Below are 26,271 nucleotides of genomic sequence, written 5' to 3'. Positions count from 1 at the left end.
GGCTCGATCCTAGGACCCTGGGATCATGACCTGAGCCGAAGGCAGACGCTTAACGACTGAGCCAGCCAGGTGCCCCTGATTCGATATTTAAATTGATCAGTCTTAAATTCCCTTTGTCTAAATTCCTTAGATTCAAAGTCAGAAGACCTGGCTTTAAACTTTGGTTCTGCCATCCACTAGCTGTGTGATCTCCTGGCTCCTTTTCCTCTTCTATAAAGTGAGAGAGCTGGAGTAGATGGAGTAGATAATATTGAGGTAGGGAAACTGAAAAGGCTCCAATTCTGCTATTTTCCTGCTAGGACCTATTTACTCACATTCTGTATTTCACCTGGCATCTGAGTAAAAACCAGAGAAGCTACAGTCCCACTCCAAGGGGAAAGCAAGAGAGTTAACCATTCTCCGAGCTTCATCCTTGGCCCCCAAACACGTGACAATAGCTAAGAAGAGCCGGATCCCAAACATGTTCTAGGACGTTAGCTTCAAACAAACCTCAGCTGATGCTGACATCAATGCTCCCTACCTTCAACAGTTTATGAAATAACACCTACAATTCACCAGTCACTCACCTTTGGTCGGACCCTACCCTGGATTCCTGAAGGAACACATATCCAGGACCCCTTTCCAATGTAAACCCCTAACACCCAGCAACAAGACTAACTCTCCTTTCCTTTCCGAGTCTCCCGGACACTAGGTCTGCTATTCTCTGTCACTCACGCTATTCAGTGAACTCTGTTTTCACTTCCTTCTCGCTCTCGTTTGACTTCTATCCTGTGCAAAGCCAAGGAGCCTCTTGGCTGGGCCTGTGGGACCCCCCTCTGGATCCTTGGACCCAGCCTGGCTGCTTCAATATCTCAGTTAAGGTCCCTTCCCAATCTAACAACCTATCATTTAATATTTCCAATAATGTCGTGCCATGTCAGGTGGAAAGAGAAAAGAAGTTAGGATTCATATGGGATAAAGGTCTAAGCTACATTTATTCTTTAGTAATCTATTAGTAGTTTACATAGTAACGGAGGTAAAACCTCCTAAAATAACCTGTTTGGATACAGATAAGAGAAGCCCAGATTACAAACCTTTGTTATCAAAGACCCTGCTGAATGGCCTGGAGGGCTCAAAGCACAAAGGAATGAAAAGGAAATTTCTTTTGCCCAGGGTGCAACCTAGGAGCCCAGAGAAACGGCCAGTAGCGGTAGAAACTTACTCGTTTCCAAATACTGTTAGGTACATAGGACAGAGGCCAATAGCCTTACGGTTGACGTTCCACTTGGGAGTAGGCAGCAATTAAGTACCTGTTTGCCTGAACCCCACCCTAAGCCAGAGACCTGATTCAGCCTCCGGGTGCTTCCTGGTAACCGGGCACACCTGGGCAAACCTGACGGACTCTGAACCTTGTTGGTCTACAAGGAAGGAGTTGAGATTATAAGATTATTTTTTTAAAGATCTATTTATCCATTTAAGAGAGAGAGAGAGTGCGTGCACGCAAACAGGGGGGTGGGAAGGGACAGAGGGAGAGGGAGAGAGAGAATCTCAAGCAGACTCCCCACTGAGCTGGGACCTCCCCCCTCCCCAGATCACAACTAAGATGAAATCAAGAATAGGTCACTTAAGCGACTGAGCCCCCTGGGCACACCAAGATCTGGTATTTTTGTTAGGACTTTTTTTCCATTATGGAATATAAAATTGAAAAACAGAACATAGAAAAACATGCCAAATCCTACCATTTAGTTACAACCACTGTTAATGTCTTGATGTGCTTCTTTTTTCTTTTTTCTTTTTTTAAGTAGGCTCCGCACTGGTCGTGGAGCCCCACACTGGCCCAAACTCACGACCCTGAGATCAAGAGCTGAGCTGAGATCAAGCATCAGATGCTTAACCAACTGAGCCACCCAGGCGCCCCTTGGTGTGTGTCATTTATCCATTGACTCATTTAGAACAAATATCACTTAAGGCCCCTGGTGCACGGTGTGAAGCCCTGAGGAATCCTGAGGTAAAGTCAACGGACACTTCCTAGAGCCTGTAACATTTCCTTCTGATCTTTTCTCGGACGCTTCCTAGAGCCTGTAGCATTTCCTTCCGATCTTTTCTCGGTGTTTTTTTTGTACAGGCAAAAATGTTTGAAACTTCTCTCAAATTACAGAAACAGTTCCACTTCTCTCTTCTGTCGTCCCTGCTCCTTGACAGACCCTGTCGAGCACCATCCAGGACAACCTTATGCTTGGACTGATGCACTCTGGTGACTGTGGCAGATGCTGGTGGTGGCCCGTATCCCCCTGGAGCCTCTGAGACCATCTGCGGCCGCAGTGGGCGGTTCCCATAACGCTGATGGCAACCCCCTTCACGTTCTCAAACCTGATTCTTCACCATTCTCAAATCGATTATTAACAAAGTCTTTGTTCCCATGCATGTCACTGCTGTGTGTCAGCTGCGCCTCGGCGGCCGTCCTAGCAAGGGGACAGCTGAAGAGGTGGTGGAAGTAGAAATGTATCGTGGCTAGATTTTACCATAGGTGTTGTGTGTGCATGTGTGTGCGCACACGCACGTGCACACGTGAGTGCTTATGCGCCTGCGTGTGTGCATGTTTAAATCCACTCTTCCTTTTCTTACTTAGGAAAATACATGCCTATGTTTAGAAAAAATATATATCAAACAGATGCATCTGCACCCTTAACCCCCTTCCCCAGAAGCAACAGTGCCAACGTCCTTGATGTGTTTTTCCAGAAATATTCTAGGTATAAAAAGCACAGATATTGAATATAGATTCCCTTTTTTATGTAAAAGGCAGCATAATATACACTTTACACTTCACCATATATATTGGGATTCACCCCAAAATAGAGTTACCTCACTTTTTTCCCACAACAATGTTCAGTTGTTTGGAAATGTCCCTTTTGAATGGACATTTTGGTTGTTTAACTCGTTTGCTGTCACAAACAACTCTGCCTTGAACATCCTTATACACACGTTTTTGTATACGTGTATCACTACATTTTTGTCAACACTGAATATAATCAATGTCTTTTGATATTTAGTAGGTGACAGAGTTATTTTCTTATTTCATTTTTTTAATTTTTTCTTTTTTTGTTTTCTTATTTTTGTCTGTTTTTTCTTTTTTTCAGTTTTATTTTCTTTTTTCAAAGTGGATTTTTTTATATGTTTATCAAACTGTTGATAATTCTTTTTCAGTAAACTGACTTTTTCTATTTTTTGCCCATTTTCCATCTTACTAATGTAAGATAAAAAACTCTTGTGTTAAGGTTGGCCCCTTATTCAATCATCGTGCTACAAACATGTTGTCTTTTGCCTTTTTACCCTATGTGCTTTTCATCCCCAATTTAAAACTTTTTAGACAGCCTAATTTATTTTCTTTCTGGCTTTCTGGGTTTTGTGTCTTGTTTGGAAAGACCATCCTCCCTTCAAAACTATTTTGTGAAGTTACTTAGTAATTTCTCCCAGCATTTTTCCGGGTTCTTAGTTAAACTTAAGACTCTGGAAATTATTTTAGGCTAGAAATCAGCCCTAATGTTTGTCCTTTCTACCTTGGCTCTGAGATCAATGATCCAGCTTCCCAGAAGTTTCAGGACAATCCAGATTTCCCAGGTCCCTGGCTTAATGGCATATTGCTGGTTGTGACCTAGGACCCCCAAGCCCTCTCCTGTGCACCGGGTTCTTGGTTTAGAACCCAGGGGGAACCTGCGCAGACCATTGTCACTGGGGCACATGGGTTCCAGGTGGCCTCACTGGGACCTGGGTGCCCATGTGACTCGGTCACAGACTGTAGCACTTCCTCTGTAAATTCGGCTGGCTCCTGTCCCCTCTTCTCCCATCCCAGCTGTGCTGAGCCTTGCCAACTCTTCTCTGAGGACATTTGCATCATGCAGCAGCCGGAGGACTCTTGAGGACTGCTTCGCTGAGCCATGGTCTGTTCAGCTGCCTCCGTGGTGCTCCTGGCCATGACTCTCCCCCTGGTGAGGTCACCAGTTGCTCAAGCGTCTCAACCTGTGAGTAAGCCTGGGGCAAGCACCCAGGGAAGGTCTGCAGAGCTGACATAGGGGCCTATCAGCGTGAGAGGCAGCAAGGTGTGGATGAAGGGGCGGGTGGAGGCGCAAGGGCTGGAGGGAGAGGAAGTACTGTAAAAAAGAGAGGCTAGTTTGTTATAAAATCTCTGAGAGGTCAGTCTTATTTTCCAGGGTGTGGGATAGCTTTTGTTTCTTTGAGTCACTGTGAACTCCAGTGATGCCAGCTACATTTTGGATAAAGGTTCTCCCAGTCAAGCTTATAATTTAAAAATAGAAAGAAAAGAAAAATTTTCCAGCATAGAGGACAGGAGAGAATCTGAAGAAAGACAGCAAAGTCAAGATTAGCACTTTTTGATCTCTGTTTTCTCCCAAGAAGACGTCTGTATCACTGTGTGTATCCGTATCCATATCTATATCTGTATCTGTTTTTAGATATAGTACCCACATTCACATACAATTTTGAGAGAGGGAGGAGTTGGTGAGGAAATAATTTACAGGAACCAGAGACTAAGGGAAGATGCTGCCTTATGCTCGCCCTTGTGGCAGTTTCTATGGAGAGAACAGAATTCCCCAAGCCTCTGGGCCCCAGCCAGCTCTGCCTGGCCCTCCCCGCTGGTGTTCCAGACACAGCCATTTCAATTAGCCTAGAGGCCCAGGGATAGGTAAATTCAGGAAGGAATTAAGCAAAGCATGTTGACTCTCCAGGGTGTGCCTGGTTCCTGGGTTCAGGTGGGATTTGCAGGCCTTGGCAGAGTCGTTGGGGCTGCATCCCTGGCGCCTCCTACCGGAAGCCTGCTTTCCTCTCCTGATGTGCCTGCTTGATTCTGGCTAGGCAAAAAGAAGAGCTTCAAAGAGATGGAGTCACGCCAAATTACTCAGGCTAGCCCGAGCCCCCTGGGGAAGAAGGTGTCCCTGGAAGAAACCTGGGGTCAGCATCTCTCAGAGGTCTCTCCTCTGTTCCAGGCACAGAGTCAGGCTGGAGGGGAATCGGGGCAGCAATTGGGCCAGAGGAGTGGAGAAGGTGGTGAGTGGATGGAGTGGACAGGAGGAGGAAGGAGGGAGGGGTGGGAGGGCAAGGGGGGAGGACAGGGAGCAGGGAATGAGGCTGAAGAGGACCCACGGAAGACTGGATCCATGGCTGGCCACAGTGGACACTCAGGTCCAGAGGCCAGTTCTCTAGCTGTGAGGCCTGGAGAGAATCATTCATCTTGGAGAGCCTCACCTATAAAATGAGGGGAGGGTGACATGGAGCTGTATGTGAATGCAACGTAGCTAGTGAGGGTTATGGCCCTCTCGAGTCTTGTCAGCTCCTAGCTGGGCTATGGGAGGTGGGATCTGCCCGGGGTCCAGTGACCAGCCAGGTGTGGGAGGCAGAAGGGGACCAGCCCATGGCCTTGCCACCTCTCCTCTACAGCTGCCCCCTCTGCTGCCATAGAATCAGTCCTGGCCTCGGTCTACGTACAGCTGGACTTGCCAAATCAGACCTGGCCGCTGGCACTCTCCAGGACCCCGACTCAGCCCCTTGCCTCGGCTTCCTCTTTCCCAAGAACTCTCACTGGCCTCCGCCTCACAACAGGTAGGGCAGATTCCTGGAGCCCTGCCTCTCAGTGGGCCTTCCACCACTTGTGGGGGACGGGGAGCTCAGAGAGAAGGGGGCACAGGCTTCCCAGGTCTCCCGCAGCCAGCTCGCTTAGACCGCTGCCGACCCCTCCCATTCCCTGGAGGGTCTCCATGGCCCAGCTCCTTCCTCACCTCCCCACCAGACAGACCCTTCCCTTCCTGTTCCATGTCCCCATCTTCTAAACTTTGGCAGAGGCCCAAGAGGCAGAGCCGGTGGTGGGCTGGGACTTCTCTGACCCCCGACCCCACCCCTGATGACTTTGCCCAGCAGGACCTCTGCTGCTTTGAACCCTGAGTGAGGAGGCGGTCCCTGATGGCTGAGGCTGTTGTGACTTTGGGATGGTTCCAGACAGCCAGCCCTAGAGTGGCTCAGGCGTCAGAGGACTGGCTCTCTCACACGGCCTGCCCACGTCTTGTCCCCGCCCTCTGCCGCAGAGTGTAACCTCCACAGCGATGGGCAGACCTATTGTGCTTGCCTGTCTGGGTACCAGCGGAACACCAGCGTCTGCTCCCGTCACCCTCCCTGCGAGCCCGCCCACAGCCACAGGCCCTGTGGCTGTCTGGTCCTCGGCCCCGCTGAAGCCGGCTCTTGCCAGTTGCTGCCACCTGGTGAGGAGATTTGGGAACTTGGAAACCAATGGGCCCCTGGGAAAGAAAGCCTGTGTTTTCTCCTCTCTAACCCCTGTATTTCGGCCAGCTGGCCCAAGCCCAGGAGCTCCGCTGGGTGGGAGAATCGCCAGTTATCCTGGCGGGTCACAGCCTCAAGCTTGGGACTGGGTAGTGAGACTAATGAACAACAGGGCTCCTGAGACATATGGACAAGGAGAGAAAGGGCTAGAGTGACAGCTGTTGACCCTAGAGGGCCAGGAAGGGGCTCCAGCAGCCCCAGGTCCCCTAGGGGAGGGGAAATCGTGGGCCACAAGGCTTCCCTGATTGGTTCCCAATGACAGGGTCCTCGGCTGGACCGCAGCAGCCACTCTCATCCAGGGACAAAACAAAACAAAACAGTACTGGGGGCGGTGGGGAGGGAGTGACGAGGAACGGGCTTCCGAAGATGGGGAAGGAGTCAGCTTAACCGCAGAGGGCCACAATTCCTGCTCCAAGGGGTGCCTGCCTTCTGCCTCCCTGCAGTCCCCGGAAGGCTGAGCCTGACCTCCTCGGTGCAGACACCTGGCGCCACTCTGAATCTGACCCTTGTCAAGAGCCGTGAGACCACCAACCTGAACTGGTTCCTGCGGCACGCGGGCAGTCCCACACCCATCCTCCTGCAGCCAGGGACACATGTGTCCCTGGCCTCTAGCCCGGGCCAGGCTGTCCTCAGCATCCTCAACGTCTCCCATAGATGGGCAGGTAGCCAGCCTGCCCTTCCTTTCATCTCTCTTCTCCTCTGCCTTGCCCTTCTCTTTGTCCTTCTCTTCCCCTGCTTCCCTCACCTTCCTCCTCCTCCCTCTCTTCTCCTTCCTGCTTTTCTCTCCCCTTCCTTTCCTTTTGCATCTTTCCATTTATTCATTCTGGGGAAACAAAGGCTAAGGAGCCCACTGATATGAACAATTTTAACAGGAGAATGCTGAAGGTGGGGTGTCAATTTCGGCAGAGAACAGACATTGTGTTTTGCTTCAAGATGTTGCAGTGGCCATCAGGTGGTTCGGGAAGGGCATCCCCTCGCAGGAAAGAGGTTCACTTGGAATCCATGGCTCCAGGCTATCAAAGAAAAATGTCAGGAGCCTCTTCTCCGGGCCTCTTCCTCCTAGAAATCCTTTCGGGGGCAGGGATCTTTGTTGCTGGGCTTAAGGAGAGGCCAGACCGGGAAGGCAGACCTCAGGTGTGGCTTTAGAAGCAGCAGAGCTTCTGTGGCACGGGTGGGGGCCGGAGGAGCTGGGAGGTGCAGCAGGTGTGTATCTGCAGGTGAGTACACGTGCTGCTTTGAGGCTCAGGGATTCAGGTGGGAGCTGTCCCAGGTGGTGAAGGTGCCCCTGCAGGCAACAGATGTGGCTTGGCTTCCAGACCAGCTCTCCATTTCCTGGGCCACCTGCCCTGGCTTCCAGCTGACCTGCTGCGTCCCCAGCACGCACGTGGCCTACACAGCTTCCTGGAGTCCCAGGGAGGGCAGCAAAGGTACGGAGGGGCTGTCGGGGCCGGGGGACAGGCGGCAGCTGATCTCCAGGCAGCTGGCTCTCCAGCTCGCAGGAAGCAGAGGCTGCAGTTCCACCTGGGAGTTCTGGGTCCAAGTCCAACCCTGTTTTTACCCCACAAGCAATCCTAATTGTATTGATACAGCAAAAACCACATGAATGGAGATATGTTTGCAAAATGTTTTCACACAATCTTAATGAACTCTCGCAATATACTCTGTGAAGTTCGTTTGGTGATAGGCCCCATTCTACAAATGAGGAACCTGGCTTCAAGTCCTGGGGCTAGTTAGAGACCCCCAGGCGCCCCTCACCAAAATCCAAGCGCTGCCTTCATAGTTTGATGCTCTCGTAGCACTCAGGTCTTCCGCACTGCGTCATCTGCTTCTGAAGTTGCTAGAAAGACTGAAAGGACATCTCTGGGCCTGCTGGGTTCTAGGTCTATTCCAGGCCCAGTAACTGTTCCCTCTCTCATGTTATCTTCAGCCTCCTTAGTCAACAAGCCAGGCTCCCGGTGCTTTGTGCTGGCCGTTCAGCACTGCCCTGTGGCTGACACCACATACACTTGTGAGCTGCAGAGCCCAGGACTGACCCCTCTCAGGGTCCCCATCTCTGTCACCGTCATCCAGGGTACGTGGGACTTGGGGTCCAGCCGGTTGACCTCTTACTGCTTGCCCTGCGTGCTCCTTGACGTTTCCCTGCACTGGGCCCCACAGCCCGTCTCCAGAGCCTGAACAGGTTTCTGCCCCAGAAAGGCTGGGGCTGGACTGTGGTTGCTGAGCCTCCCTGATATCATTCTTCAGATGGAGACACCGCCTGCCCTGAGGACTCCTCAGCTGTTGCCTGGAATGTCACCAAGGCTGGCCACGTGGCACAGGCCCCATGCCCGGTGAACAGGATGGGCATAGTAAAGCGGACCTGTGGGCCTGATGGGACTTGGGAGCCCGTTCACAGCAGCTGCACAGACACAGAGCTCCTGGCCTTGCATCACAGAGCCCGGGTAAAGCTTCAGGCCCTGCTGCCCACATGCCTCACCCTCCATGACCTACCCCTTTCTCATTCGGGACCTAGCTTTAGAAGCCTTTCCCTCTGAGGCCCGGCCTGAAGGTCATTCACCTTCTCTGAACTGGAGCCCAGCAGAGCCAGGGAGTGAGGCGGGGGCCAGAGAGTGCCCAGCATTCTCATTGTGGGGAGCGTGCTATTCTCCAAACTTAATCCCACCAAATGTCTGTTCCACTAACATGGGTGTCAGTTCCTTCCATGTGGCTCACTCGATCTTTGCTTCCTGTTCCCTTGGGACTGGTGCGGGGATGGGGAGGAAAGAGCTGGATGGAGGAGGAATGGCCCCTCCCTCGTGAGGACTTGCCCACCCCACTCCCCAATTCCTGCTGTCTTGTGTCTCAGCTGCTACGGGCAGGCCAGGGCTGGCCTGCTGGGGAGGTGCCCCAGATCCTGGCACAGCTGTCGGAGCACGTGATGGCGGTGAGCTCGCCCTCTGACTTACTGGCACTGCTGGGCACCATATCATTCCTGGCCAAGGTGGTGGTGGATGCTAGAATACAGCTTACCCGCAGGGCCCTGGAGGTGAGCTCTCTGAGCCATGGCAGGGGCCAGCTGGGTAGTAGGGGCCTGAAGCTGTTTACCTCTGGGCACTTCTGTCCCCCTGACATCATCATGGGCTGTCAGCCAGCAGACCTTTCTAGAGTCTGAGCGTCTGCTTCCCTGGTCCGTCTCTCCTCTTGGACACCAGTCTCAAGGCCATGAAATGTGGAGAAGGTCTGATGTTGATAACACATGGGAGGTCAGGAAAGGCAGGAAGGGGTGTGAAGACGTGAGTTCAGAGGCATTCATGTACATGCAGATGCGTGCATATGATGTGAAGCCCCCCCCCCGACGCCACCCCCTGAAACACACACACACGATACCTACATGGAGATACTCAAACACTCTTGGCTTGGCTGGACTCACCTAAACCAGCTCTCAATATGGGCAACAGTTGGTGACCAATAAGAGGCATCCAAAAGAATAATCAGGGGCAACAACACAACACACTTCCTATCTGGGAATGTATATCACATGTGGGTGGATGGACGTGCATGTGGCCCTCTACTTCAGAACATCATGCCCTCTACCACTGGGTACCATTCTTAGCTTTACAGACCTGTAGGGATCAAGGAATTGGAAAGGGGCCCCTTAGGGCCTGGGTGGCCTGAGGGATGGAGGCGAGAGAAAGACTGTCAGATGGAGAGGCTGGATTGCATCAGGAGACCACATACTTGAAGCCACCCCAGTGGTGAGCTGAACAGCTCCCCATTCTTCCCATATAGAAACTCTTCTTTCACAGGTCTGTCTTCCTCTCCCCCTTTCTCTCCACCCGTGGGTCTTCTGCTGGACTAGGAAAGGTGGCTTTGGGGCTGAGTTCCCTGTGCCCCTGGCCCAGTGCTGTGGGCTCTAGCGGCCAGGGCTCATCTCTCTTTTGGGATCTCTCTGTTGGGCGTCACAGGCTCTCCTGAAAACCACAGACAAGGTCCTAGACATGGACACCGGCTCTCTGTGGGCCCCAGCGCAGGCCCAGAAGCCCTCAGCGGGCTCAGGTTTCCTGCTGGCTGTGGAGACCCTGGCCCGCAGCCTGTGCCCACAGGATCAGCCCTTCTCCTTCAGCTTACGTAACGTGCAGCTACGGACCCAGCTCCTTGGACCTGCGTTTCCTGCTGACTACAGAGTCTCCTTCTCCACTCAGGCCCCATTGCAGGCATGCATTCCTAGGCGCTCACTGGCCCCACTGGGCCATAATGGAACGAACGTCAGTGTTACTAGCATGCTACTGCGGAAACTGGACCATCTTCTGCCCTCAAACTATGGCCAAGGGCTGGGGGACTCCTTCTATGCCACTCCTGGGCTGGTCCTCTCCATCTCCATCATGGCAGGTGGCCAGGCCTTCAACCAGGGAGAAGTCATCATGGACTTCGGGGACACAGCTAGCACTCCCCACTGTGTCTTCTGGGACCACGATCTCTTCCAGGGCAAGGGGGGTTGGTCAGATGAAGGGTGCCAGGTGCAAACCGCTCACGCCAGCCCCACCACTCAGTGTATCTGTCGGCACCTCACTGCCTTCTCCATCCTCATGTCCCGAAATACTCTTCCAGAAAACCCCACCCTGGAGCTGCTGAGTCAGGTGGGCTTGGGCGCCTCCATCCTGGCACTGCTCGTGGGCCTGGGCGTGCACAGGCTAGTGTGAGAGCCGTGGGACGGAGCAAAGTTGCCTACTTACGCCACATGGCCCTGCTCAACGTGGTGCTCTGCCTTTTGGCTGCGGACACCTGCTTCCTCCGGGACGCCAAAGCCCACTCTGCCTGGCTGCTGCCTTCCTCTGTCACTTCCTCTACCTGGCCACCTTTTTCTGGATGCTGGCTCAGGCCCTGATGTTGGCCCACCAGCTGCTCTTCGTCTTCAGTCAGCTGTCCAAGTGCCGAGTACTCTCCCTGATGGTGGTCCTTGGCTATATGTGCCCAATGGGGTTTGCAGGTGCTGCCCTGGGCCTCTACCTACCCCAAGGGCAATACCTGGGGGAGGGGGCATGCTGGCTGAATGGGAAGGGAGGGGCACGCTACACCTTCGTGGGGCCAGTGCTGGCTATTGTGGGCGTGAATGGGCTGGTACTAGCCATGGCTGTGCTGAAGCTCCTGAGACCTTCGCTGTCAGAGGGGCCCCAGGTGGAGAAGCGCCATGCCCTTCTGGGGGTGACCAAAGCCCTGCTCATTCTCACCCCCATCTTCGGCCTCACCTGGGGGCTGGGCCTGGCCACTCTGCTGGAGGAAGTCTCCATAGTTCCTCACTACATCTTCACGATTCTCAACACCACCCAGGTGGGTGACAGTGTGGTGGCTGTGTTTTTGCCCTTTTAGATGGTCTAAGTCACTGCCAGTCCCTTCTCAAGGAGGTATCATGGTGAAGCAGAAGAAATAGTCTCAGGAACTTTAGAAGACTTAGGTTTGGATCCCATTTCCTCCACTGACTAGCTGGAGAACTTTGGACAAACCTCTGTGAGCTTTGGTTTTCTTATCTGTAAAATAGTATCTGGTTTTGCCAGAGAAGTCAGGGAATTGTCAGTCCTCAAAACTTTGATATCTATCCTTTGTAACCAAAGCAGTGAGAGAAGTACCTGAAACGGATTCTATGCACCAAACGATGCGAATATGCAGAAAACTCTAGATGGGAAGCCTCGGGACATGAATTAGACAGGAAGACAGAGGCTAAAGGAAAAGGAGAGGGAAAAGAGTTGACTTTGGTTGATTCCTTCCTCCTTGACTAACTTATCCCCATATCTCTCTTTTAGGGTGTCTTCATCTTACTGTTTGGTTGCCTCACAGACAAGAAGGTGAGTCTGCCCACCTAACCCATCTGACTTGCGGTGCCCAGGCCAGGACTTGGGCTGGCATAACCAGGGCGTTACGTCTCCTGCAGATACGAGAGGCTTTACTCAAACGCTTCTGCCGCACCCAAGCCTCCAACTCCACCATCTCCCTGGTGAGTTGCTGGCTCAAATCCTCAGTTCTCCCGCTGAGAGCAGGTTAGAAGCAGCTGTTCCACAGCCTTCCTAAGAGGCACAGCTAGGAGCCGAGAGGAGGTTGGGATTGTCTTTTAGAATGAGCATGTTTCAGGTTCAAACTCCCCAACAATGGAGAAAAGAGCCCCGTCAGAGCAGTCGAGAGTCAGGTTCCTGGGCTCCTGATTCCAACCTGGGCTCCTGGGGACTCTCTTTGTGCCTGGTTTCTCCATTTGAAAGTCTGCCTCCAGTTACTATATGAAGGGAATAGGTCGGATCAGTAAGCATGGGAGTCAGCGTAGCCGAGAGCAGAGTTCCTAGGATTACTGTGGCCCCGGCAGGAGGGCAGGTGAGAACGTGAAGATGGGTACAACCTCATCAAAGGAGAGTTGATGATAATAATAATAATCACCCTGCAGCTGGGCCTTTCTGTCCCTTCCTAGGCTACCTATGAAACCTACATCCCAGAACACAGCAAAGGAAGAAGTGAAGATGCCAGGTGGGAAACAAGCCTTCCTGGGAGCAGTGTGAGCGGCACGGAGTGAAGCCGAGCGTAGCAAAGGGCTTCCTGGCGCAGAAGGCTCTTCTTCTTGTAACTGTCCCAGCCCAAGGGTTGGAAAACAGACTTTTCCAGCATAGACATTTCTGGATGGGATGGGGAAGGTGGAGGCCTCAGAGAGTAGATGGCATAGCATCTTCTATTGCTTTCACAGAAAGCTGGAGGGAATTTTACTACCACCAACCCTTGATTCAGTTCACTCAGGAAATTCCTTTTTTGCACTGTCAAATATTTAATTATCCTGAAAAACCTTTGCTTGGAAAGAATTGCCATTGGTGGGCTTGGTATCCAGAGGGGAGGGCAGCCTTGCAAGTTCTCCTTCACCAGCCCAGAGCTTCAGGGCGAGCCCTTTTATGGGGAAGGCAGAAGCTTTGAGTGAACCACACGAGCTCATGTTGCTCCTCCTCCAAGGGAGTTGAGGGAATGTGCCTGAATCCACGAGGATGGGTCCTGGCCCAATGCTCTGAGCCCTTCTGCCCTCCCAGAGCTCAGCCATTGGCAAAGACAGGCTAATGTTTCCACTAGTCACGTTCCTTTCTCTTGCAGGTCACCTGTCCCCACTAAACTATTCAAGCAAAAATAGCATGAAAAACTAGCCAAAACTACCTAAGGAATAAGCCTGCCTCTGCTGTAAACATAATGAACAGATATTAAAGTTCAAAATGATTGCGATTAATCATTTACAAGTCTCAACCAGTTTTTGACTAATCAGTAGTTCATGTTACAGATATATTTGATAAAAATTGTTTTATCTTTAACTATTCAATGATTTCCTTTCTGATTATTTCTTCTCTATGGCTAGCAAGAAAAAGGATGGCTTAATAACAGGAACTCTGATCTTCCAAACATTAAAGGTGAAGGGCAGATTTTGGTTCTTTTCAAAGTTTAGGAAAAGGTGAAGCTAATAGGTCCCTTTCTTTAACTTTCACAACAATATCAATATAAATATAAGTTTCATAGACGTATGCATGTATACACCAAGTCACTGATCTGAGCACCTTTGTAAGAATGCATTAACAACTTTATTTTTTTTTTAAAGATTTTATTTATTTACTTATTTATTTGACAGAGAGAGACATAGCGAGAGAGGGAACACAAGCAGGGGGAGTGGGAGAGGGAGAAGCAGGCTTCCCGCCGAGCAGGGAGCCCGATGCGGGGCTCGATCCCAGGACCCTGGGATCATGACCTGAGCCTAAGGCAGACGCTTAACAACTGAGCCACCCAGGTGCCCCTGCATTAACAACTTTAAAGTACAGAAGAAGTTACCACAGACTGCCAAGGATTAAAGTGACAAGATGACAAACACTGGCATTTAAAAGTCACAGGCTCGGGGTGCCTGGGTGGTTCAGTCGGTTGAGCCTTGGTTTTCGGCTCGGGTCATGGTCTTGGTGTCATGGGATCCCCAGTGCCAGGCTCCACTCTCAGCATGGAGTCTGCCTGAGAATCTTTCCCCCTCCTTCTCCCTCCCCCTCTGCTCCTTCCCACCCCTGGCATGCACACGCTCTCTCTCTCTCTCTAAAATAATAAATAAAATATTTTTTAAATTATATTTTTAAAAAGTGACAGGCTCAAGATAAGACTAGATATGGAGAAGAAATATTTAAGAAAAGTCTTGAGAGGAAACAAGGACATCTAGCTGAATTAACTCAAGGAATCCACAAGATGATGACAGGGTTCTGAAAATTTTTCAACTGGCGAAATGAAAAGAATCCTCATGAATGAGTCTTTGTTTGTTTAAAAATCCATGGCTATTTTTATAAAATGCAAAGGGAACATTTTCTGTTGAAATGCAAATGGATATGCTGTTGAAAACGTTTTTCTTACAAACATGGATCTGTGTGAATATTTTCATTGTATATAAACCAGTGCAAATATTTCTCTAAATGAATTCAATCATTTTTTTCAAAGAGAAGATACCAACTCAGCAGGGCGATTGCAACATTTCTATGCCTCAGACCTGTCTCAGCCCCTGAGGGAGGCGGGAGGCAGGGAGCCACTGAAACAGCCCAGCCTCTGCCTGCGGGTTTCCCTGGCAACGGAGTCCTGTCTCAATCGCCCTTGCACTTCATTAATATTTACAGTCTTAATTTTTTTAATTATAAAATTATTTTTGAATATTTCAACTAATACACATTCACTTTAAAAGCAGCAGAGACTTTCTGAGCGTGTTCTGTAGAAATCTATGTCTTCATTCTCTTTCTCAAATGATGGCACATGCTGCACGCTCTGCGACTAAAAACACACTTTAGAATTGATCAATGAAATGACACGGAGCCTTTGTTCATTTGACCCTCACATAAAAAAGGACTGAAAAGAAGGTTCTGGAAGTAAATATAAGAAAGTGAGGCTTAGCAGCAATTCCATTTCTAAAAAGACGACTTAAAGAAGTAAGTAGAAGGTTCCCTGGGTGGCTCAATCGGTTGAGCGTCCGACTCTTGGTTTTGGCTCAGGTCATGATTGAGGTCTGCGTTGGGCTCCGCGCTCAGTGTGGAGTCTGCTTGAGATTCTCTCCCTTTCCCTCTGCGCCTGCCCCCCCACCCTTGTATGAGCTCTTTCTCTCTCAAATAAAATAAAATCTAAAAAAAAAAAAAATATTAAGTAGACAAGTGAGCAGACAAATGTACAAGAGATGTATATTCTAGGTGTTTATATCCTTAAAAAAGAGGCACTTGGTAAAACAAATTAGGACATATCTACCAAAGGAATGCTATATGGTCATTACAAATGATGATGTATCAGGGCGCCTGGGTGGCTCAGTTGGTTAAGCGTCTGCCTTTGGCTCAGATCATGGTCCCGGAGTCCTGGGATGGAGCCCCATGTTGGGCTCCCTGCTCAGCGGGGAGTCTGTTTCTCCCTCCCCCCTCCTCTGCTTGTGCTCTCTTTCTCACACTTGCTCTCTCTCAAGTAAATAAATAAAATCTTAAAAAAATGATGATGTATAGCTAAACCTACTGATATAGCTAAGTAAGACAAAAGGGTTCCAGAACAGCATTATACTAGCCAATTCTGGTCCATACCAAAATTGGGCCCATTTGTGTCCATACAGATATGTGTGCATTGAGAAGGAGAGACACCAAAATATTAACAGTGGGTATCTCCACTGGATTTTTCATTTTTTCTTACTCTATAAATATTATTTGAATTATTTTTTTACAATGAGCATGTATTTTTGTTAGAAAAAAGTGATTTTGAAAAAGTTCTTCCGAACATTTTGCATATTTAAAAATAGAAACTTGACAAGCAAGTAACACAAAGTATCCCCTGGAATTTAGATTTGTATGGAAGGGTGGACTACATTAGGGGTTCCTGAGAAAGCTTTGAACCACCTTTTTGGAGTTCTGTTTTGGGAATCAATTCTGTCTGATCACTGACAGTCCCTTAAGTGTGGAGGGGGAAAGGGGCCCCTAGTTGAGTGCAGCCAGAAACATTGCTAACATATCCAAATGCTTTGTCTCTTTCACAATAATGCATTCCTTTTCAGAATAGACTTTTTACTCAGTATGTTTGTCATTCCATCCCCCACATTCTCCCATTTCCTCTCAATCAGTGATCCCTCTTCATTGAAAAAGATCAGAGTCCCAGATAAGCCACAGCGGACACAGACAGAGGACCTCTGAGTCACCCATTAAATCTCAAAGGAAGACTGGGAGACCTGCTGCTGCTTTTCACTCCTCAAGAGAGACTGGAATTGAAGAGGCCTAGAGAAAATAAACATAAATGAGAGGGGATGGGGGAGAAGATAGGCTGAGAATTAGGATTCTTCTCTCTGGAAAGATGGATGTAAAGGGGGCAAGAATTTTTGTTTTGCTGGTTGCTGTAGCTTCAGTATCTAAATATGCTTGACACATAACAGGCACTCAGTAAGTATTTACTGAACGAATGAACTGTACAAACCACAGGAAGAACGTGGACTTTTACTCAGAATCGGAGCCCCCGAGAAGCAAACAGGTGGAGGGGGGCGCGGAGTGCGGAAGCACACTTCTGAAGTTTGAATGAAAGATGAAGGCAAATGAAGGCCCCACTCCAAAATGGTTATTTAGTGGAATAGAGGGGATAATTAAAGTATTATATGAAAAGAGAGGTACGTAAGTTGGGATCTTTAAGAATAGCATAACCAGTTTGAGATATCTGAGAACAAACAGCAATGTCTACTTTAGATGGAGGCACCTATAACCACGACAGCCAAGGGTGGTCTTTTGTAGCAGTGATGCTACTGAAAACAGCTCAGCTTTCTCTGACATGCAGAGAATGTTTAGAGATAGCATATAACTTACGTAAAGTTGGGTGAACCCATGACTCAACTGCAGAACTAGAACTTTAGCAACACCACTGAAGCCCTCTCCAACCCAATCCCACTGCCTCCTGCCCAGGGGTGACCTCTGCTCTGAATGTTTTTGATATAGCATTTAAAATTTTTTTTGTATGGTGAAACACATGAAATTTATCATTTTAACCATTTTAAGTGTACAGTTCAGTAGTGATAAGTACATACACAATATTGTTCAACCAATCTCCAGAATTCATCTTTCAAAACTGAAACTCTGTACCTATTAACTCCCCATTCCCCTTACTCCAATCCCTGATAACCATCATTCTACTTTCTGTCTCTATGAACGTGACGATTTTGTACGGAATACAGTATTCCTCCTTTTGTGACTGGTTTATTTCGCTTAGCATACTGTCCTCAAAGTTCATCCATGTTGTAGGCTGTGACAGGATTTTTAAAGCTGCATAGTATCCTACTGTGTGTATACACACATTCAGCCACCAGTGGACATTTGGGTTGCTTTCCCCTATTGGCTATTGTGAATAATGCTGCTATGAATGTGGGTGTACAAATCTGAGACACTGCTTCAATTCTTTTGGATGTTTACCTAGACATAGAGTTGCTAGATCATGTAGTAATTCCATTTTTAATTTTTTGAGGAACTGTCATACTGTTTTCCACAGCGGCTGCACCATTTTATATTCCCACCAGCAGTGTACAAGGGCTCTGGTTTCTCCACCATGTGCTATTTTCTGTTTTGTTTTTGTTTTTGTTTTGATAGCAGACATCCTAATGGATGTGAGGTGCTATAGCAATGTAGTTTTTTTTTTTTTTTTTAAAGATTTTATTTATTTATTTGATAGAGAAAGACACAGCGAGAGAGGGAACACAAGCAGGGGGAGTGGGGGAGGGAGAAGCAGGCTTCCCGCGGAGCAGGGAGCCCGATGCGGGGCTCGATCCCAGGACCCTGGGATCATGACCTGAGCCGAAGGCAGACGCTTAACGACTGAGCCACCCAGGCGCCCCTATAGCAATGTAGTTTTGATTTGCATTTCCCTAACAACTAATGATGTTGAACATCTTTTCACATGCTTATTGGTCATCTGTATAACTTTTTTAGAGAAATGTCTATTTAAATTCTTTGCCCATTTTTAAACTGGGTTGCTTTTTGTTTGTGGAGTTGTAAGAGTTCTTTAAATGTTCTGGATATTATCAGATATATGATTTGCAAATATTTTCTCCCATTGGTTGCCCTTTCACTATGTCCTCTGATGCACAGAAATTTTTTATTTTTATGAAGTCCAATCTATTTTGTTGTTGTCACCAGTGCTTTTGGTGTTATAACCAAGAAAGCATTGCCAAATCCAATGTCATGTAGCTTTTACCATTTTCTTCTAAGAGGTTTATCATTTTAGCTCTTGTGTTTAGGTCTTTGATCCACTGTGAGTTAATTTTTATATATAGTGTAAGGTAAGGGTCCAACTTCATTCTTTTACCTGTGGCCCTTCCATTTTCCCAACACCATTTGCTGACAAGACTGTCCTTTCTCCATTAAATGGTCTTAGCACTCTTGCCAAAAATCATTGGACCACATAGTGAAGATTTATTTCTGGGTTTTAAAACAAACTATTATCTCCAAGAGGTTTTTCTTGGGTCAGTGATGGGGCTGAACCCCACTGACCCCTCCAGCCGCACTTCCACTGACTATCTCTGCTGGGTTCTGTACCTGTTCACTGAAGAAGCTGAACGGGCAAGAGGAATCTCTTCTCTTGGGTGCGTAGGTCCCTGTGAGCAGAGGCCTTGAGTCGTCACGCCACAGCTGACAGCTGACAGGGATCGAGACCAAAGTATTCCTTCAGAAATGAGTTGCACAACTGAGAAGTCACTTGCCGATGCTAATGCTCTTGTTGAAAGATGAAGAGATCATGACGATGCGACAGAATCTCTGACTGACCACACCACAGCTGTCAATGAGTAGAAGCAACAAAGCAGTATCCAGAAGAAATTCAAAAACTTAATGAAGTGGCAGGACATTGGCCACAGTCCACATTAGTTATGGGAATCCAGCAAGAAAACAGACAAATCAGAGAAGTGCAACAAGAGAACAAAGAATTGTATACATCCCTGGAAGAACATCAGTCTGCCTTGGAACTTATAATGAGCAAGTGTCAAGAGCAAATGTTTAGACAATGGATAGCTAAACACATGATCTGGTATACTAATGAAGTTAAAAGAGCAGCACTCCAAGACTGACATGGTACATCACAACAGCTCCAAAGGATTCGTCCTTAATGCATCTAAACTGAAGAGGAGGCACTTGGAAACAAATCAGAATGAATTACAAGCACATGTTGGACAGAGACCTGAAATGGCAGCAGTAATGAGGAAAGCCATTGAAATTGATGAGCAACAGGGTTGCAAGGAACAGGAACGAGTATTCCAACTTGAACAAGAAAACAAAGTCTTGAGAGAGATCCTTTAACTCGAGAACCATTTTTGAACCTTAGGAAAGATGAGGTGTCTGAAAGTTTATCTTTGTCAGCATTAGTGACCAATAGTGACCTGAGTCTGAAGGGCAGGTGAGGAGCCTCTAAGTCCGTGAGCTTCTTACAAGCCTCCAAATGGTCACTGGGACTGGCCTCCTAAAGAGAATGAGTTAACAGAAAAATCAGTCTCAAGCTATCCTTTGCTTTATCTTTTTGTCTATAGTATGTACAGTGCGCTGTCAATGACATTTCTGAAATAGCAACAAAAAACTGCAATTAATGGTCATAGACTTTATTCCAAAATGTAATTGAAAAACAGAAACTTTCCTAATTGGTGAACAAACTAAAAGTTTTCTGAGTGACTGCTGATCCTATCAAAAGCTTCCAGCAGCGCTGTTAGCATTCTGGATGATATTTGGATAAACATGAATATTCCCAATACATGTTTGGGAATTCACAGAATTATCCAAATGTTATCATTTTATTTTATATCCAAATTTTGAAATACACATTTTGCCATGGTTTTGTGAACAGCAGACTGTCATACTAAATTTTATACTCTCCATGTTTGGTAAGAGTTTAATAGCTTACAGGATGCCTGGGTGGATCAGTGGGCTAAGCATCCGCCTTCAGCTCAGGTCATGATCCCAGGGTCCTGGGATGGAGCCCCGCATCAGGCTCCCTGCTCAGTGGGAAGCCAGGTTCTCCTTCTTCTTCTGCCTGCCGCTCCCCCTGCTTGTACGCTGTCAAATAAATACATAAAATATTTAATAAATAAATAGCTTCTGTACTAGGAGACTTCAACTTTAAAGACTGCTCATCTAACTGCCCATTCATGTAAATTTTTGTCAAAGAAAATTTGGTTTGCACCTCTTCATATGCACCAAGAGGTAATTTAATTTTAGCGGGTTTATCATAATTAAAATACTCAGCTAATAATTGTCCCTAAGTTGCTAAAGAAATGAAGTATCATTTCAAGAATGAAAGAAAGAACACTTAATTTCTAGGAAAGATCTTTTAACAGACATATTATGACATTAAAATACTCTTTTGAAAGATTAAGTTTTGATTCTAAATCAGTAATGAAGATGAGATCTTTCTCTTCTCTGGTTGATCTTTAAGGATATTATGTAGCTCATTTAGCTAACAGAGTTGAAATGTTTGATATGGCAAGCTAGGTATGGTAATTTGGGAATTGGTAATTTTAATTTGGGAATTCCTCTGCCTCATAAACCCCTTTTTGTTTTAATTATTGGGGGTGGGAACACCTGGGTGGCTCAGTCGGCAGTGCATATGACTCTTGATCTTGGGGTAGTGAGTTTGAGCCCCACATTGGGTGTGGAGTTTACTTAAAAATAATCTTTAAAAATATGTATTAGGGGCACCTGGGTGGCTCAGTCAGTTAAGCGACTGCTTTCAGCTCAGGTCATGATCCCAGAGTGCTGGGATTGAGCCCCACATAGGGCTCCCTGCTCAGCAGGGGAGTCTGCTTCTCCCCCTCCCCTGCTCATGCTCTCTCTCTTGTTCACTCTCTCTCCTTCAAATAAATAAAATCTTTAAAAATAAATAAATAAAAAATAAAAATATGTATTAAAAAAGTATTCCTAAGAGATAAATTAAAATTTCAAAAACATTTTTTTCCCTCCCTCCCTCCCTCCCTCCCTCCCTCCCTTCCTTCCTTCCTTCCTCATAATGTATTATTTGTTTCAGGCGTACACGTCTGTGATTCATCAGTCTTATAAAATACCCAGTGATCATTACAACACATACCCTCCCCAGTGTCCATCACCCAGTTACCCCATCCCCCTACCTACCTCCCCTCCAGCAATCCTCAGTTTGTTTCCTAACATTAAGAGTCTCATGGTTTGACTCCCTCTCTGATTTCATCTTGTTTCATTTCTTCCTGTCTTCTCCTATGATCCTCTGCCTTGTTTCTTAAATTCCACATATCAGTGAGCTCATATGATAATTGTCATTCTCTGATTCACTTATTTCATTTAGCATAATACCCTCCAATTCCATCCACGTCGTTGCAAATGGCAAGATTTCTTTTTTTGATGGCTAATATTCCATTTTATATATACACCACATCTTCTTTATCCATTCATCTGTCAATGGACACCTAGGCTCTTTCCATAGTTTGGCTATTGTGGACATTGCTGCTATATACACTGGGGTGCAGGTGCCCCTTTGGATCACTACATTTGTATCTTTGGGGTAAATTCCTAGTAGTGCAATTGCTGGGTCATAGGGTAGCTCTATTTTCAACTTTTTGAGGAACCTCCATACTTTTTCCAGAGTGGCTGCATCAGCTTGCATTCCCACCAACGGTGTAAGAAGGTTCTCCTTTCTCTCCATCCTCGCCAACATCTGTCATTTCCTAAGTGGTTAATTTTAGCCATTCCTGACAGGTGCGAGGTGGTATCTCGTTGTGGTTTTGATTTGTATTTCCCTGATGCCGAGTGATGTTGAGCATTTTTTCATGTGTCTGTTGGCCATTTGGATGTCTTCTTTGCAGAAATGTCTGTTCATGTCTTCTGCCCATTTCTTGATTGGATTATTTGTTCTTAGGGTGTTGAGTTTAATATGTTCTTTATAGATTTTGGATACTAGCCCTTTATCTGATATGTCATTTGCAAATATCTTCTCCCATTCTGTCGGTTGTCTTTTGGTTTTGTCAACTATTTCCTTTGCTGTGCAAAAGCTTTTTATCTTGATGAAGTCCCAATAGTTCATTTTTGCCTTTGTTTCCCTTGCCTTTGGACACGCGTCTAGCAAGAAGTTGCTGCGGCTGAGGTCAAAGAGGTTGCTGCCTGTGTTCTCCTCTAGGATTTTGATGGATTCCTGTCTCACATTTAGGTCTTTCATCCATTTTGAGTCTATTTTTGTGTGTGGTGTAAGGAAATGGTCCAGTTTCATTCTTCTGTATGTAGCTGTCCAATTTTCCCAACACCATTGGTTGAAGAGACTATCTTTTTTCCATTGGACATTCTTTTCTGCTTTGTCAAAGATTAGTTGACCATAGAGTTGAGGGTCCATTTCTGGGTTCCCTATTCTGTTCCATTGATCTATGTGTCTGTTTTTGTGCCAGTACCATACTGTCTTGATGATTACAGCTTTGTAGTAGAGCTTGAAGTCCGGGATTGTGATGCCACCAGCTTTGGTTTTCTTTATCAACATTCCTTTGGCTGTTCGGGGTCTTTTCGGGTTCCAAACAATTTTTAGGATTATTTGTTCCAGCTCTGTGAAAATAGTTGATGGTATTTTGATAGGGATTGCATTGAATATGTAGATTGCTCTAAGTAGCATAGACATTTTCACAATATTTGTTCTTCCAATCCATGAGCATGGAACGTTTTTCCTTTTCTTTGTGTCTTCTTCAATTCCTTTGATGAGTGTCCTATAGTTTTCTGAGTACAGATCCTTTGCCTCTTTGATTAGGTTTATTCCTAAGTATATTATGGTTTTGGGTGCAATTGTAAATGGGATCGACTTCTTAATTTCTCTTTCTTCTGTCTCATTGTTAGTGTATAGAAATGCAACTGATTTCTGTGCACTGATTTTATATCCTGCCACTTTGCTGAATTCCAGTATGAGTTCTAGCAATTTTGGGGTGGAGTCTTTTGGGTTTTCCACATAGAGTATCATGTCATCTGCGAAGAGTGAGAGTTTGACTTCTTTGCTGATTCGGATGCCTTTTATTTCTTTTTGTTGTCTGATTGCTGAGGCTAGGACTTCTAGTACTATGTTGAACATCCGTGGTGAGAGTGGACATCCTTGCTGTGTTCCTGACCTTAGGGAGAAAGCTATCAGCTTTTCCCCATTGAGAATATTTACTGTGGGCTTTTCATATAAGGCTTTTATGATACTGAGGTATGTTCCCTCTATCCCTACACTGTGAAGAGTTTTAAACAAAAAAGATGCTGTACTTTGTCAAATGCTTTTTCTGTATCTATTAAGAGGATCATATGGTTCTTGTCCTTTCTTTTATTAATGTGATATAGCATGTTGATTGATTTGTGGATATTGAACCACCCTTGCAGCCAAGGAATAAATCCCCCTTGGTCCTGGTGAATAATCCTTTTAATGTACTGTTGGATCCTATTGGCTAGTATTTTGGTGAGAATTTTTGCATCCATGTTCATCAGGGATATTGGTCTGTAATTCTCCTTTTTGGTGGGGTCTTTGTCTGGTTTTGGGATCAAGGAAATGCTGGCTTCATAGAAAGTGTTGAGAAGTTTTCCTTCCGTTTTGATTTTTTTGAAACAGCTTCAGAAGAATAGGCATTAATTTTTCTTTAAATGTTTGGAAGAGGGCACCTGGGTGGCTCAGTTGGTTAAGGGACTGCCTACAGCTCAGGCCATGATCCTAGAGTCCAAGGATTAAGTCTTGCATAGGGCTACCTGCTCCAGGGAGTCTGCTTCTGCCTCTGACCCTCCCCCGTCTCATGCTCTCTCCTCTCTCTCTCATTCTCTCTCTCAAATAAATAAAGTCTTAAAAAAAAAAAAAAAAAGGTTTGAAAGAATTCCCCTGGGAAGTCATCCAGCCCTGGACTCTTGTTTCTTGGGAGATTTTTGATTACTGCTTCAATTTTCTTGCTGGTTATCATCTGTTCAGGTTTTCTATTTCTTCCTGGCTCAGTTTTGGTAGTTTATACGTCTCTAGGAATGCATCCATTTCTTCCAGATTGCCTAATTTGTTGGCATATAATCATAATATGTTCTTTTTTTTTTTTTTAAGATTTTATTTATTTATTTGACAGAGACACAACGAGAGAGGAAACACAAGCAGGGGGAGTGGGAGAGGCTTCCCACAGAGCAGGGAGCCCAATGCGGGGCTGGATCCCAGGACCCTGGGATCATGACCTGAGCTGAAGGCAGACGCTTAACGACTGAGCCACCCAGGCACCCCTTATAATATGCTCTTATAATTGTTTGTATTTCTTTAGTGTTAGTTGTGATCTCTCCTCTTTCATTCATGATTTTATTTATTTGGGTCCTTTCTCTTTTCTTTTTGATAAGTCAGGCCAGGGGTTTATCAATCTTATTAATTCTTTCAAAGAACCAGATCCTAGTTACATTAGTCTGTTCTACTGTTCTTTTGGGTTCTATTTCATTGATTTCTGCTCTAATCTTCATTATTCCTCTTCTCCTGCTGGGTTTAGGCCTTATTTGCTGTTCTTTCTCCAGCTTCTTTAGGTTCACAGTTAAGTTATGTATTTGAGACCTTTCTGTTTCTTGAGACAGGCTCATACTGCTATCTACTTCCCTCTTAGGATTGCCTTTGCTGCATCCCAAAGGTTTTGAACAGTTGTGTTTTCATTTTCATTTGTTTCCATGAAATTTTTTTTTTTATTCCTCTTTAATTTCCTGGTTGACCCATTCATTCTTTAGTAGGATGCTCTTTAGCCTCTAAATATTTGAGTTCTTTCCAACTTTCTTCTTGTGATTGAGTTCGAGTTTCAAAACATCGTGGTCTGAAAATATACGGGGAGTGATCCCAATCTTTTGGTACCAGTTGAAACGTGATTTGTGATCCAGGATGTGATCTACTCTGGAGAATGTTCCACGTGCACTCGAGAAGAATGTGCATTCTGTTGCTTTGGGATGGAATGTCCTGATTATATCTGTGAAATCCATCTGGTCCAGTGTGTCATTCAAAGCCCTATTTCCTGTTGATCTTCTGCTTAGATGATCTGTCTATTGTAGTGAGTGGAGTGTTAAAGTCTCCTACTATTATTGTATTATTATCGATGTGTTTCGTTGATTTTGTTATTAATTGGCTTACATAATTGGCTGCTCCCATGGTAGGGGCATAAATATTTACAAGTGTTAGATCTTCTTGTTGGATAGACCTTTTAATTATGATATAGTGTCCTTCCTCATCTTTTACTACAGTCTTCGGTTTAAAATCTAAATTGTCTGATGTAAGGATTATTACCCCAGCTTTCTTTTGACGTCCATTAGCATGATAGATGGTTTTCCACCCCCTCGCTTTAAATCTGGAGGTGTCTTGGGTCTAAAATGAGTCTCTTGCAGACAGCATATCGATGGGTCTTGCTTTTTTATCCAATCTGATACCCTGTATCTCCTGATTAGGGCATTTAGCTCATTTACATTCAGAGTAACTACTGAAAGATACATATTTAGTGCCAATGTATTGCCTGTAAAGTTACCGTTTCTGTATATTTCTCTGTTCCTTTCTGGTCTATGTTACTTTTGGGCTCTCTCTTCACTTAAAGGATCCCCTTTAATATTTCTTGCAGGGCTGGTTTAGTGATCACAAATTCTTTGTTTCTGTTTGTCCTGGAAGCTTTTTATCTCTCCTATTTTAAGTGACATCCTTGCTGGATAAAGTATTCTTGGCCGCATATTTTTCTCATTTAGCACCCTGAATATATCATGCCAGTCCTTTCTGGCCTGCCAGGTCTCTGTGGATAGGTCTGCTGTCAATCTAATGTTTCTACCCTTGTAGGTTACAGACCTCTTGTCCCAAGCTGCTTTCAGGTTTTCTCTTTTTGTCTGAGATTTGCAAGTTTCACTATTATATGTCAGGGTGTTGACCTATTTTTATTGATTTTGAGGGGGGTTCTCTATGCCTCCCGGATTTTGATGTCTGTTTCCTTCCCCAGATTAGGGAAGTTCTCCA

General features: G+C 46.2%; 1 protein-coding gene and 1 pseudogene across 1 annotated transcript; both read left to right on the top strand.

The window, feature by feature from the left end:
* The first annotated feature begins 3,914 nt into the window (after positions 1–3,914).
* ADGRF3 (adhesion G protein-coupled receptor F3) lies at positions 3,915–13,488 on the top strand. Its single transcript, XM_032391643.1, is given in 15 exon segments — positions 3,915–3,998; positions 4,980–5,040; positions 5,452–5,592; positions 6,072–6,245; positions 6,768–6,986; positions 7,542–7,751; positions 8,252–8,395; positions 8,569–8,765; positions 9,170–9,349; positions 10,269–10,998; positions 11,001–11,090; positions 11,093–11,631; positions 12,102–12,143; positions 12,230–12,292; positions 12,755–13,488. Coding segments are annotated over 15 exon segments (2,976 nt in total). The 3' UTR covers positions 12,857–13,488.
* Positions 13,489–18,998: 5,510 nt separating this feature from the next.
* Positions 18,999–19,720, top strand: LOC116623984 (annotated as a pseudogene).
* The last annotated feature ends 6,551 nt before the right edge of the window (positions 19,721–26,271 follow it).

This window comes from Phoca vitulina, unplaced genomic scaffold, assembly GCF_004348235.1.
Source record: "Phoca vitulina isolate PV1807 unplaced genomic scaffold, GSC_HSeal_1.0 scaffold63, whole genome shotgun sequence".
In the NCBI taxonomy this organism is placed as follows: Eukaryota; Metazoa; Chordata; class Mammalia; order Carnivora; family Phocidae; genus Phoca; species Phoca vitulina.
This window is presented reverse-complemented; position numbering and strand designations above follow the sequence as displayed.